General features: G+C 41.1%; 1 protein-coding gene across 2 annotated transcripts; it reads left to right on the plus strand.

Moving 5' to 3' along the window:
- The first annotated feature begins 6,164 nt into the window (after positions 1–6,164).
- Positions 6,165–14,832, plus strand: LOC138109812 (general transcription factor IIE subunit 1-like). 2 transcript variants are annotated; one of them, XM_069013938.1, is made up of 5 exons: positions 6,165–6,253; positions 11,078–11,553; positions 12,788–12,989; positions 13,531–13,757; positions 14,124–14,832. In XM_069013938.1, the coding sequence occupies exons 1-5, from the start codon at positions 6,249–6,251 to the stop codon at positions 14,516–14,518; spliced, it is 1,305 nt and encodes a 434-aa protein (XP_068870039.1). In that variant the 5' UTR covers positions 6,165–6,248; the 3' UTR covers positions 14,519–14,832. The 2 variants fall into 2 exon arrangements, with proteins under 2 accessions (XP_068870039.1, XP_068870040.1); XM_069013939.1 differs by lacking the exon at positions 6,165–6,253 and adding an exon at positions 7,429–7,547.
- Positions 14,833–15,121: the final 289 nt, after the last annotated feature.

A 15,121-nucleotide genomic window follows, 5' to 3' on the forward strand; every position in this document is an offset into this window, starting at 1 on the left:
GTAGTTTCATCTGTGCCACTGGCTGCATTGCTGGGAGTAGCTTACAGTTCCAGCTCTTGTGTTTTCTAACACACAAAGAGAAGACACTAGAGAGTGAGCTTAGGGGCTGGTATTTATAGTGGTTCCCTTGTAATCTTTTCTTAACCTCCCTAGGAAAGAAGTGCTATTCATATTCCCATTGTGCCAGGAATTCAAAGTTGCCAGTAGTGTAAGGGAAGTGTTGGTCTCTCTTTGGTGTCTGCAGAGACATTATTGCAAAGGCCATTCCAATTAAAACCTGCCTGTTCATGGCATCCAGTCACAGTGGGACTCTTGATAGCCAGAACGTGCAGAACAGTATTAGTGTAATGCAGAAGTTGAGAACACAGTATACTGCAGCTTCCTGCTCCAAACACTTAAGGATATTAAAAGATTTTTTTCCCTAATTAGAAATTTAACACTAAGAAGTCTGCAGAAGGGGAATCAAGTGATTGCCCAAAATAATTTCTTCAGGGAAGTGGTGGATTCCCTAACACTGGACACTTAGCTGCACAGTGTGCTGGGCCTTCTTGTCTAGATTGTTCTTTTGCCAAAAAGATTGGACCAGATGATCCTTGAGATTCCTTTCAGCTCAGTGTTTTATAGTTAAAAGATAACCTTTAATCATCCCTTGTTTCAGTAGCCAGGTTACCATTTTACTGCAAACTTGTTTTTTATTAGGGGCTCTCCTCCCAACAGCCTTGGAAGAAGTGGGAACAGGAATGCTGTTTACCAATTAACTTTAGCAGCTGATGAAGAAACACAGCTTCTGGTTTCAGGAAAATGACACACTGATATTCTAGGCCTTAGAACAATGCCTGTAGTAGCACAGCAAGAACCAGTTCAGGGGAGATACTACACTGACAAACTGTGAGCACACAGAAATCAACATCCCACTGTGTAAACTGATGTTAAGCAAGGGCCAGTCTAGTACATCTAATTTCTTTTTTACCTGAAGTATGCAAGCAGAAGTGTGTTAGCATGATGGTACTACCAGGGTCCATTTTTAATCTCACCTATGAATACTGAACCTATGTAAACCAAATATAGCAACACAATTTAAATTAGTGAAAAAGCATGTGTGAAATTCAGCTCCTGGGCCATTTGATTCATAAAAGACAGTTAAACAAAGTCAGATGCTGCAGTCTGTACTGTGAAGAGCCCATCATGTATTTCTGAGTGCACACCTCAGCCTGGAAGGGGGTTGTTCGGATTTATGTGGAATGAAGTTGTGTAACAGCCATAATCAAATTACCTTGTAATTTAAAAATAAGTTTACTTGCTTAGTTAGCCTCATCCCACTTCAGCATATGTAGAACAAGGCAGTGTAGACTATTTACAGTTATTAAGTAATGAGCTTTTGGTATGTCCCTTGTGCAAGCCAGTCCACATTTCCACACTTGAAATTGCTTTACAATTGCAAAAGGACACCTAAATTCCATGGATGTCTGTCCAGAGCCTTAATGCCTATGCTGTTGTTTACTAAAATAAACAAAGCTATTTAAAAACAAAACCCTCAAGAACTATGTCTGATTTTGTCTGCCTTAATATACAAAAAGTGATGAATGTGATTGTTTGTTAATTTAACCTTCATCTGTCAAGTCTGAAAGTTTTCTCAAGCTGGACAAAAAGTCTAATTTGCTTTTGTTACAGATAGACATACCTATTTTTAATGTCAGTTTACTGCCTTCCCCCTGCTGCTGCTGCTCTGTGCACAGTGATGGAAGCTAAGACCATTTCACTGAAGAAATGTTTGCAGCTACTTTCAATGTTGGAATTTCATTTAGCTGCCTTTTTTTTACATAGAAAGACAAAACTAGTGACAATGGGTGTATTTTTTCATATTAATTTGCTGTACACATAGTTCAGATACCTCACAAACACCAAGGGGGTGGTCTGATTACCTTTTCTTAGGTTTGTTTTTTTCCCAGGTCAAGTAACCATATATATTTTTCTGTTCAAGTTTACGTAAGAGATTTATGCAGCTTTCCTAATTCTGTTGTGAAAAAGAATCTAGTTTTTGCAAAAAAAAAGAAGTCAATATGTAAGCAACAAGAAAAACATACTTACTTTTTGAATGTTACTGCATAGCCTAGTTCTAGGAAAAACAGCCTCAGAGTTAGCTTCTAGCAGATTTACTGTTTATGTAAATACAAAGAGTTAATCCAGTTTACTGTAAACTAGATTAAATAAAGGGTTACAGAAGAGACCAAGCTGTTTGGGTGATGGCTTTTAAATGCAAAAAAAAGATAAGTCAGTTTGCCAAGAAAATTTTTCACCTTTATGGTTTCAGGAACCCATGTAGTGAAGCCCCATACTATTTCAGAGGAAGAAAGAATGTCATCTCCCATGTTAAAAAGTAAAATTTTGGCAGCTAATGAGGACAGGAGAATCAAGGAGTTTGAATCTTATCAAAATCAAGCAGTAGTTCAGGACACACATGCAAGTGAGTTTGCATTAAGAGCCAATTACAAGGCAAGGCTTTGCTTCGAAGCAGAACTCCAGAGCAGGGCCCATAGATGTCCTGGCAAATACCTGCAAGGATAGCAGCAAGAGTAAATATGAGATTTTCACTGGAGTGAGCAGGCATGATGGAGAAGGGATGGAAAAGGAGCAGGTGAGAGCTTCAGGCAGGCTCCACAATCAACAACAAAATACTCCTCCCTCCCAGCACAAACATGTGTCCCGCTGCCACACAGCCAGCTCTTTGGACTACAGGTGCAAGGAGAAAGAAATGCAAAGAAAAAGCTTGGATTTCACCTCAGTCGCTGCCAACAGCAGCCAAATGACCTGCTTATGGCATGGATCATCAGATGGACTCTTCTGCTTTTGGAGGACCAGAATTGTTGGTGGGAAGGGCACACCCAAGCTCTCCGAGCAGTAAAGCCTCTCATCCTTTGGACCAGAAGAACAAGATGAGCCAGGAGTAATGCTCAGTCAAAGCAGTGGCACAAGCCACAGTTTGCCTTGGGAAGACTCTGGATATTTATGCATTTTGTAAGAAGCTGCCTTTGACTGTTAGGAGAGTCTGGCACCAGAACATACCAGTTGGCCAAAGGCTGTGATCAAGAACCAAGTGGACCATGCAGTTGTTCCCCTGAGCTCTGCGTACCAGTTTTTCAGACCATTGTAACTTAGCAGAATCAAAGATTTTAAAGGTCTTTTGTAACCATGTCTGCTCCCACACAGTTACTTAGAGGAGAGAACATTAATTATAAAGGAGCTTGCCTGTTTACATACCAACAAGCACTGTACTCAGGACATTTTCTGATCTACAGTGAATCAGCTCTGAATTACATTAATTGTATATGTGACAATCTCAGTCTAATTTGTTTTGCAAAGTTTGTTCTCCTAGCTCAAGGGTTACACATGAGCCAATAGAAGGATCCCAGTAGTGAAACTGCCTCTGTTGCAGTTCCTGCATTTAAGGGTAACTCCAGTCTTTGCTTAGTGTTTTGTACTATTAGTCTTGTCTTTCTTTTAATCTTGCTAAGTTTTCTCTATTTGGCAAATACACAGTGTAGACAAAAATCCCATCCCTAGGTTTTTTCCTCTTCATATTTTAGTGAAAAGGGGTCATCTCAGTAAGAATTTTTTTTTTTTTTTTGACTGCAGTAAAAAAGATCACAAGCAATGAGTTGTAGCAGAGGGCTGCATTGCCGTTTTGTTTGTAAAGCGGAACTTTAATTCAGGTACCTGGAGATAATTTGGATTAGACATAGTCTTTTCTCAGGCTACACCCACCATCTGAATTGCACCAGTATTTAAACCTTTGAGTCGTTACATATAATTTGCATCAGCTTTGTTTCCAGAATGCTACATTTGTATTCCTGCAAGAGGTGTACATCCACCATCCCCTGTGAGGTGGAAACAGTTCTCTTAAGACAGCCATATCCAGCTCCATGAACCTTCATGCCTTCTGTGTGAACCAGGTGGGAAAAAAAAGTAAAAGTGACTGGATGGAAAGGAGAAAACAGGAAAGGGAAAAAAATAAAGGAGTGAAAGGGTCAGAAGCCACTGTCAGGAAATGTCCAAGGAAAGAGAAGTGAAACAGCGCAAGAAGACAGACAACAGTGGCAGGCTATGAAGATCTAGCAACTGCAGCATGCTCCTCTACCAACCCTTCCTCTGCTGTCAGCTGAATCCCCAACCAAAATGTGCCTCCTCACCTGCAGCAACTGCTGTTACAATATATTTTCAAATTACAGTAGATCTAAACTGACCCTCTAAGAAAAGAATAATGAAATTAAAAATACATATTATCTCAAGCAACTGTTCTTCAGATTTAAAATCAAGGTAAATTGCATTAGAAGTATACTCAGGCTGTGAAGTAGCCAGAAGCATAGAAGTCACTGACAGAGTCTCTTTGTATGATCCCAAAATTCCCTTTACAAAGATCCCTTGTTTCACTCACTGCACAGGATGGGCTGTGTTCCTGTGATGAATGAGAACAACATAACAAAGGAGAAACCTGTTCCAGTTTTCAAGACAGTAAATCAATGCCTTGCAAGAGAAGGGATGATGTTACAGACCAGGCACATCTCAGTACTTACTGAGTCCACTAAATTCTCACCCCAGTTCTGCCAGGTGCTGCACAGGCAGTAGGTTGTGGTGTCTGGATGGTACTCAGTCTGTGATACCAGGAGTTGCATTTTGGAAGTACTGATCACAAAGGCAATCAAGACAGAGGGAGCTATGCTGCAATCATATAAAGTACTGTAAAGTGAATCCTAATTTTTTTACATCTCAGTTCAGGCTCTAATAACTATCCAGCAGTCTTGATTTCATACTCTGTACCTCAGAGCTCCATATGTAACACAGGCACAATATTCTCTTACTTTTCTCATTATCAGGAAGATAAACTAATGCAAAAGGTCTAAAGCTCTCAAAGTTGATTTAGTTTGATCCCAGCAAGCCTTCAAGGATCATGGAAGGGAAAGCATCATAGGGAAACTGATAAAAAAATGAATCACTTCAATGCAAGTTTTGGATGGTTCACAAACTAAGCAGGGCTCAGAGCCACACACTGAACATGGACACCCCTATGCTGGCTGAGGCAGAGACTGTGTGAAAGGGCCAGTACAGGGAAAAAGAGGAGAGATGTGCCTCTGTGATTAAGAGCCCTGTGAGCACAGGGCAGCAGGTTACATACAGGTAATTACTATAATTCTGGTGGGTTTTTATTTGGCAGTGCTTGAATGTCTGAGTTAGACAGGTAGAGATTTTATTTTTTAAACTGAGGGCTGGTATCAATTGCTGAGGAGAATGCAAGATACAGCAGCTCATAGCTTCCATGTGTCTGTGTGAGAAAGACAATAAAGGAACTTGACACAGATCCCATTTACTCAAGGTGTGCACCACAACCTCCCACGATACCATCTGCACCAGCCTCTGCTCTGCCACTAGGTCAAGCATACCACATTTGCTTTGTGAAGATCTTAACTACACCTTTGCCCCCCCAAAGCAGCAACTCACTAATTTTCTCCTCCAGCCTCTGGTTAGACTCCATATTTATTTCTTCCACCTGAGACTGCTCAGTTGATTATCTGCCTCCTTTCTATCAAGTAGCCTGCAAGTGCAGTACATGCCCATACCACTCCAGATAAACATCCCAGCCACCCAAATGGATTTGAAAAGAAGCCAAGTGACTTTGCCTATCCCCGTCTCCAGCTCCCACTTTCAGTAATGTCTGTGTTACACAACATCACAACAGCATACCAGCACAAATCCTGCTTCCCACGGCTCTTGGTGCCAGGGCTGCCGGCAGTCTGAAATATCTTCTCCGACCACACTTTATTTTTTTTTTTCTTTTATTTTGGCTTGGCTCTGAGTGTGCAGAGCTGAGCCAGCACCTCTGTCTGCTACACGGGGGTTAGCTGTCCTTGCCGAAGGAGTTGTCAGTCGCAGCCTGACAGGTGACAGCCGTTTCCTGTTTCTGAAAGCGGTGTTACCAGCCACACCATCCCCCTCCTTGATTTAGAAAGCTGTTTTATTGTCATCTGGTTCTACACTTCCACATGCAGACTGAGGGCTGTAACAGGAATAACAGCACTGAGGTTCCACGACACTTTGCCTGTTCAAAGCACTCGGCAAGGAAACCCACAGGAATTGTTTATTGTAAACATTTCCCACAGACTAAATCCAACAGGTACCAGCAAGCAGTCTTGCTCTCCTGCATTTTCTAGTGTAACATAACAACAAAGGAGCGTGCTTGAGAACCACTGTTTGGAATGAGGTATATCTGTTTAATTTTACCCCTGTGGACATTCTATGTTTGTAGTTGAAGGTTTATGCCAATTACACTTCGCAGCTGTGATTATCTGCCAAATGGATTCTCATTAATGGGGAAAAAAAAAGCAATAGCAGTATTTTTCTCCAAATAAGGGATGAAACCAATTCCCGCTACTATAAATTACAAGGAAGAGCAGAGCTAATCTCAGGGATTTTTTTATAGTTACCTCTTCTTGCAGTTTCTAAAAAGCAGTCTCAAACCTTTGAAGTTTCCAAATCTAAATTCCTGCTTACAACTGCTAAAAAATAAGAGTTTTTTTTCTGGTATCCACCAATTCTCAGAGGCACTACTTTCTGTAGTGACATTACAGATGCCAGTTCCACAGCCTGTGCTATGCAGACAAACCCACACCTTGAGTCCTCAATGGACCCACGTGCCTGGTAAGTCAGAGAGTAAGAAGTCCAGCAACAAACAGCAGTAACAAAAGCACAATATGTGCTGCAACATGTACAGTGGAGATGGAAGTCATGTCACTACAAAACACCAGCATCCACCGTGCATATATAAAAAATAAAATTCTGAAAGAGGCACAGATTCGAGATGAAATGTGATGATTGCAAACATAATAGAATTCAGTATTTTAACTCCAGACTGCACAATGTCTGGTAACCTTATTTCAACATTGTTTTTAAACAGAGATGTCTAACCCATAAAATGGTATCCATAACTTTGTCTTCTAGAAAAATACAGTGAAATATTGCTCTTTTTTTCCTTTTGAAGACATAAACCACCTAAAATTATTAATAAGTAAAAATACAGGAACTAGTAAACATTCTAGCTTTTCCTTTAAGATATTAAAGCTTACAGTTTGGTTTGGTTCTGAAAGCTTCTAAACAAATTATGTAAATTACCTATGCTAAATACTTGGTTTGCAACAACAACAAAAGGAGTTGATGATGATGTTACTTTTAGTCTTCTAAAGTTATGCTAATGAAAACACTAATCAAAGATTGCAGTCACATTTTCTGTCCTTGCCCGCTGTAGGTGGATTTCATTGAGCAATAAGTTTTATAGCTTCATCATGACACAATGTATGTAAGGCTGAACTCCTTCAGCTGCTAATGAAATGTGATTTGGGGACTCTGGCACCAGCTGGGTGATGATTAGGGCTTATCACAGATAGGTCTAGGAAAAGGCTGGGAAATACTTAAGCTTGTTTTGCAGTTGCTTTGAGCTCTTAGGAAAGGAGCAGTTTCTCTACAATATCAGCCTGAAGTTTTCTGCCCATACAAGAGAGGTAATGATAAGGTTTTTTAACTGATTTGCAAGTGATAGGGTTATAAGAAGTCTGACTAAATCCTACCAAATCCTTCTGGTTTAGTGCCTTTTAAATTGTGAGATGGGTACTTTGTCTTCTCAGTCTGCTCAAAAAATACTGTTAATTTAGTAACTAGCTTCAGAGAAATCTTGCAAAACTTGCTCTATATGATGCCTCTTGACTTGAAATTCTACTTTTAATAGTTGCCTGCTGGCACAACAAGCAACTCTGTGTAGGTTTCCCACAGTAAAAAGGGGATCCTAAACATAGTTTCTGCTTATGGGGATGGCTCCATATTAACTGTAAGCAGAAGGGCTGCTCAAGCATCTAAGTTACTGAATAATTTTAAAATAATCAATATAATAAGAAGGTAACTCCTACCCTCATTAAAAAAAAATACTTTGAAAGCAGGGGAAGTTAGAAGTTAAACTGTGAGTTCTAGAATATTTTGTCCATGTATACTATCAGCTGGGGGGAAAAATCTATGTAAGTAGTAAAATACCTGTGTCCTTAACACAGACTGTATCTCAGCTGCAGAGCAGATTTCTGTTTAAAGCCCTTCTCACTGCGGGGAGCTACCACACTTCCTTTCCTTGGTAAGGGTGGTCTCCAGCTCCTCTTAAAAGAGAACTGCTGCCTGTCAACTGAAAGCTACACAATAACTTCTAAAAATCAGTAGTCTTCATGAATTGTGAGACTTCAGATTGGGTGATTAAAAGACGGAGAGGTTTTTCAGAGTGGATTGGAGAAATAAAACCTCAAATACAGCAGAGCACAGTAGAAAAAGCTTCCCCCTGTTTTTATTTTAAGTAGTTCTTATTATAAAATACATACTATTTTGGTTCTTTTGTAGCCTAAAGGAAGATTTCTCCAGGGGGTTGTGTTTTCCATTAATGTCTTTTATTCAGGTCAAATTCAGTCATTTTTGTAAAAGAAAGCCATTTCCTTTTCGATTGAACCAACGGCTTGCATATTTACAATTCCCCATGCAAATGGGCAGTGGGTTTTATGGATTTGTTTTTGAAAAAAGCTGCTCACTTGTATCCCAGAATATATTCATGATACATGAAGTACGTGTTTAGGTATGGCAGAGGGGAAGGTTAGGCTCTGGTGTATGAGTGTGGTGGGGTTTTCTGGAGTTTGTGGGGTTTCTGTGTGGTTGGTTGGTTGTTTTTTCCTTTCCATGACTATTTTACACGGTTGTAAGACTGTACCTGACAAGATTTTAACATCAAGCTGGTCAGAAACACTTCAGAGTAGTGCTTGCTTTAGAGGTGCAAGTACACAGTGCCACTCTGAGATAAGGAGTCATCCAGAGAATTGATAGGTCAGCAAATCTCATGCCTACAGGTGAGGTCCTACTTCTTCCCTAATGATGTTATCACACTCCCTTTGAAATAATTTCATTCTGTATTTGAGCTAGGGTAAGAAAAAACAGTCATGAGAGCTGTACCTAATACAACTCCTTTTAGGTGTCAGCATTCTGGTGACATACTAGCCAAGAACTAGATGAAGAAACAGTTTTGTTCTTTTTTAATACTGCCACAGTCCAACTGGAGGTCATAAGACACTAACCCACACAGAAGGCACCCTGGCCCTTTCTGAGATGTTATCCCAGACCAATGCACGGCTGTGGTACTGCTTCCAGTACAGATGCTGGGGCTGCACCTGGTGCTCCTCAGTGGGGCTGGGCTGGGTTGCAGAATTCCATGATGGCTTCTTTCCTTTGAGCCTGTACTGCAGGCTACAGTGCCTCCATTCTGTGGACTCTGCCCAGTGTGGAAGGACAAGGCTCAGTGCTCTCCAGAGTGCTTCCCTGAGGAAGCTCAAAGCCATGCTCCTTGTCTCTGGAACTGGCTGAGGACACTCTCTGTCCTTCCTTACTGCTAACTATAAAGCACAGCACAGAAAGCAATTCAAAATCAGGCCAAAAAGAGGAAGAAAGAGAAGCATAAATTAGCATATTTTTCTGTGGATTAAATTGGGTAAGCCCCTTCTGAGGATGAGGGCAAAGGAGAAGTGAAAGAGTAACATTGTAATAATAATATTTTTAAAGTGCTTATTCATTAAGGCTTTTATCAAAAAGCACAGAAATGCTGCTCTTAGTCTGAGGAAGATTGTAAAGGAACAGACTGACATTCCCAAAGCTTCTCTTCTTACTGTAGTTAAATTTAACTCTCTTGGAACAGAAGAATTTTGGTTAGGAGGAGGATCTGGAGGTATCTGGTCCCTCACTCATTGCAAAACTACTCTCAAAGCCAGGTCAGTCTGCTCTGCTTCTTGTCCTGTTGAAGTACAGAGACTGAACCTCTTTCCTGGGCAGCCCATTCCAGCGTTCCCCCACTTTTCCTGTAGGAAATTTAGGTCAGTGTGGTGCTATTGCCTTCAGGGTTTTCAGACTCAGAACAGCAGGTTTCCATTGTCATTGTTTTCCATAAGGTGCACAGTGCAAAGTGCAAATCTAATTATGGCCCAAGTACTAGGCTAGTGCAAGTGGGTTTGTTTGCTTAACAAGGATTTCTGATAAAGGTTCCCTGACAGCTCTGGCAGCAATATGCAATTACCTGGGCTCAAGCTTTACCACCTTCTGCAGTGGGTGCCAGGGCTGGAATGTACTGTGCCATAACATGCCATCCTCCACCAGCCCAGCTCCTGATCCAGTGGCTATACCAGCACTCTGGCTGCGCATTGCACGGCCCACTGCAAAGCAATCTGGCTACTGTAGGATTTTAGCATGCCTCAAAGAAGGAAGTTGGGATGTGGCTTTGTTGAAACACCTCAATTTTTTTTCTTCTCCCTCCTTACAGATAAGAAACAGTTAGGACAGTTGGATTGATTAAAATTAGTTACATTCTAGTTAATGGGATTAGGAATATGGCCAGAAGCCCTACTTCTACAGGGAAGAAGAGCACTAAGGGGCAAAATGTGCTACCCCAATCACCCTGTGCTGAGTGAGGGCCAGGTAACTCGGAACATCCTGTGCCCCAGCTTTGCAAGATATTTAACCACAGCATCCAGCAGAAAAATCACAAAGAGCATGTGAACAGGTGCTCAAATGCCTCTTGTGGCTTTGCCACTAAGGCAGATACTGTTTCAACTAAGATTTCTTGTCCTGAGCTTTATTTTTGAAGGCTTTACTTTTACTTCAGCTCTTACCTGGCTGGCTGTGAATGCAAACAGGCAGACCTAGACATGCAAGTTAAATGTGCTGCCTTATGTAGGGACGATTATTACGAATTTTCTGTAACACATTTTCCTAGATATCCTCCGTGGATTTTTAAACAAGAGGATATGAATATTTCAGGTGCAGCCATTGTACTTCAAGATTAGATAATTTCTGATACCTATTAATACCTTCCCCATCCCCAATGCAGGTTAAGGATTTTACATTCCTCTATTCAGTGAAGACTCTTGCAGAAGTGTAGTACAGCAAATGACATGTTTCATACCTGCCTGTGAGGACTAAGAAGTGTACACTGCAGCTCACCTCTTTTCTGTTTGTTGTACAGCACTTCTCTGACAGTGGTTCAGCTCCTGATGGAGGAGCAAAACGTTCCCAGTGAGGTGCCAGCAGCCCTAAAGCGCCTGGCCAAATACATAGTGCGTGGCTTCTATGGTGTGGAGTGTTCCCTGGCCCTGGATGTACTGATCCGCTACCCCTGCGTGAAAGAGGATGACTTGTTACAGCTGCTCAAGTACGAGCATAAGCAACTGCGCGCTGTCCTCAACACGCTCAAGGCAGACAAGCTGGTGAAGCTGCGGATGCGAGTCGAAACGGGGCCTAACGGGAAGAGCACGAGGCACAATTACTATTACATTAATTACAAGGTGCTGGTGGATGTGGTAAAATACAAACTGGATCATGTACGTCGGAAAATAGAAGCAGATGAGCGGGATTCAACTACCAGATCCTCTTTTAAGTGTCCGTCTTGCTCTAGCTCTTACACGGACCTTGAAGTCAATCAGCTCTTTGATGCATTTACAGGTGTGTTACTTAACATTGCTTATTTGCTGTTATCTTAAAGAATAACCCTGATAGCACAAAATTGTTTCCTAAGCGAAGTTTGCAATAAAAGCATGTTTGTTAGGATATGCTTCTTGTTTGCTGGTGGACAAGGGTCTGGGACAGGGGATGCTTGGAGGTGAGGGTAAGAGAAATGCTGCCTCTGTAGAACAGGCCACGCAGAAGGAAGAATAATCTTGAACATATGAGCTGGCATTGGGAATCAGATTCCAGGCCTCAGCTTTGCTTTGAATTTGGTTAAGTAATCTTAACTCATCCAAGTCTTGTGAGTCTCACTTGCTCATGTGGAAATATGAACACAGTACTCACTTTACTGTGTTTTGAATCTCTTAGTTAATCCATTTGTGTGGTCAGCTCTTCTGACAGAAGAGCTGGACAAGATGGGTAAAACTGTTTGCAGTCACCTCCTGTAATAAGCATCTTGCAGCTCAGTAGTACCAGAGCTGTTCTATCACTCCTGGGCTGGGAAGTTCAGGCTCTTCCCAGGTCAACATGACACATCCACAGCAGAAGTGGTGTCAGAGCCTGTGGATGTTTCTTGTTCCAAAATGAGCCAAAATGGCATCACAGTGCAATACACTACTCAGAGCACAGCTACTGTGCTGACATCTGGGTCATGGGATCTGCAAAGGATGCCAGAGCCAGGCAGAATGAACTTTATACATCTAACCTGAAATGCTAATGGTGAAATTTGTGTTCTGCCAGTTTGCAAAATCATCCCTTTATTCTAAACAGAGGGACTCTGTCGAGTTACTGAAATGCAAACATTGAGACTGGTGATGTATTTTCACAGAAAAAGCTTGAAGTTTTGTTTGTTTTCCTGAAGACATAAATACAGGATTTTAGCATATGCCTTGACTGACTCTGGAACAACTAAAACCAGATGCTACTTATGCTTGAAAAGATGTATTTTTTTCTTACATTAAGAACTGAGGAGATAGAAGAAAAAAATAAATTGATGATAGTACATGTCCATCCAGCTTAAATTTCTCTCCTGAGACATTTCTCACTTGCATAGCGTGTAATACCAGTCTGTCTCGAGTTTGCCTGTAGAACTGAGTTCCCCTTGTTAATGTGAACAAATAGATAAAGCAGAATGTCTGGGTAACTGTCCAGGCTGCAGACTGCTTAACAAGGTGCTGCTGATCTTTCTGCATTCTATGAATGAAAACACCCCCTTTGGAAAATGTTGCAGAGACTTTCCGCTGCACTTACTGCAACACTGAAGTAGAGGAAGATGGCTCAGCGTTTCCAAAGCGTGACGCTCGAATCTTGCTGGCGAAGTTCAACGAGCAGATTGAGCCTGTCTTTGTGCTGCTGCGTGAGACTGAAGATATTGTGCTGCCCTATGACCTGCTGGAACCTCAGCCAACAGAAATACCAGAATTATCAGAAAGGTATAAACATAACACTAGAACTTCTGATCAATGCAAATCCCCCCAACTACTTCCAGGTGTAAAATCTTTGAAATACTGAACTTGCAGCCTACTATGCATTCCATTCTGCTTTGTTCATTACAGTCTGCTGTTGAATGAAGAAGTCTGTAGTATCTAAGGCATCCTAAATTATTGCTATGCCTTTTTAATTTTTTGATACATTTTTTAAAGTAATTTATTTCCCAGATTACTCCTTCAGCTAATGTTCATAGCCCTTTCTGTGAGAAAGTAATGTTTCTCTATCAGTGTGCTTCATCCAGAGATGCACTACTGAAGAGACCTTGCAAAAATCAATGGTTCAGAACCACCTGCCTCTGAGATGAGGTAAAATGAAATGTAAAGTATTTTAATATAGAAGTTAGTTGAAGATAGTCTGTTGACAAAGCATGGTTTTGGGGTTCTTTGGGGTTGTTGTTCGGTTTTATTTGAATGGGAACTGGGGGAGGGAGGGGGGTGATTCTTGCCTGAATTCTACCTCTTTAAAACATGCCACTTCATTCAGCTTTGATCCAAAGTTGGGCTCAAGTGTGCTGGAATCCTGCAGCTGCCCTGAAAAATGGGCACACAGAAGTTCATCTTTTGGCCTTACATACACCCAAAACTTAACTATTGATGTCCAAGACTCAAAGCACAAGAAGAAAAAAAGAGAAAAAGCAACTGAAAAGCAACCTATCTGGTTGTCACAGAGCACCGTAGAAGGAGCAGCAACAGCCACCAACAATAGCGCTGGTAAGTTTAATGCATTAGCAAATAAATTCAGCAGCCTTAGTGCATTTAAAACACAGCTTTCCCATTGAAAATGTAGTGAGCTTGGTTTAGAAGATAATGTATCCATTCTGTGTTAGTGGTTATCAGATCTTAGTTTCCAAAATCTAGTTTTCAGACTGATTGAGCAATATTCCTAAAGCTATTCAGGTAGCAGGTCCTGAAACTTCTGGCCTTAGCCATACAGTGGAAAGCTCTTGGAAACGTCTGTACTTTCAAGAGAATTCTAGTGTGGGTAAAAAAGATCCAGAGCAGAAAAAATCACCTATGTAGGATGCCTGTAGTAACTGTAAACTATTGATCCCTCTAACACTTAGTATTGTGTATTAGGAGTAAATGCTTCTGAAGAAACTGAAGAAAGTGTTAAAGAAACTGTCACTGATAATGAAATCATCAAGACTCTTCTGATCCATGAATCCAAGTCATCATCTAGCACAGACCAGGCTCCTGTTGTCAAAAGCAAACTACATGGATCATGCAGTGATAACAGTGAGTCTGAAGAGGATGCCAAGCACTCAAGAGGAGCAGGAATGAAAGTAGCAAGCAGCAACTTTGAGCAAGAGGAGGAACAAGAAACTCTGGGTCCTATTTTAATGGTAGCTGGTCAGCCGTGTTCATATGGTGAAGTTAGTGAAAATCCACAGCTTGTGTCTCTCATGACAGATGAAGAGAGAGACGCTTATATAAAAGTAGGACAAGAAATGTTCCGGTCTGTCTTTGAGTAACTACTACTGTAGGGATATGCAACCTTGCATAGAATGGATGAAGGCTTCTAACTTATGTTCTTCAAAGTCTACCACTGAAGGGTTAAGTTTTGTTTGAACTTGCTCTTAAGCAAGATGGTAATCCTGTAGTAGGTAACTACAGTTCAAATATTATCATTGCAGCCACAGCGTTTTCTGTTGTAATGCTTAGACTTTGTGGATGATGTCATTAGTTTTGGAGCGTGAATCATTTCAGGATACATTTGGATCTGATTAAAATAACATCTGAAAAGCAGTGATGCTATCTATAGTAAGAAATAAATTATTCCACCTTCCTCTCAGAAGTAACAGTTATTTCCAGTAGTGAAAATGAGTCAAAATCAAGTATGACTTGGTTTCAGTCCATATGAGTGTTCCATTGGTTTGTTAGGCCACTCACTAGGCACCAGTAAAGGACAGGTATCACACAGCAAAATCCTCCTAAGGGAAGAGCTGTTACTAAATTGCATCCGCAATAAATGAGAGACCATTCTGGCCTCTGAACTTTCATCCTAAGAATAATTTTTCCAATTCTTTGTACTCATGGCACTACAGAACCATCTTGAGCGATGAACAGTGCAAGGA

Source organism: Aphelocoma coerulescens, chromosome 4 (genome assembly GCF_041296385.1).
Source record: "Aphelocoma coerulescens isolate FSJ_1873_10779 chromosome 4, UR_Acoe_1.0, whole genome shotgun sequence".
Classification (NCBI taxonomy): domain Eukaryota; kingdom Metazoa; phylum Chordata; class Aves; order Passeriformes; family Corvidae; genus Aphelocoma; species Aphelocoma coerulescens.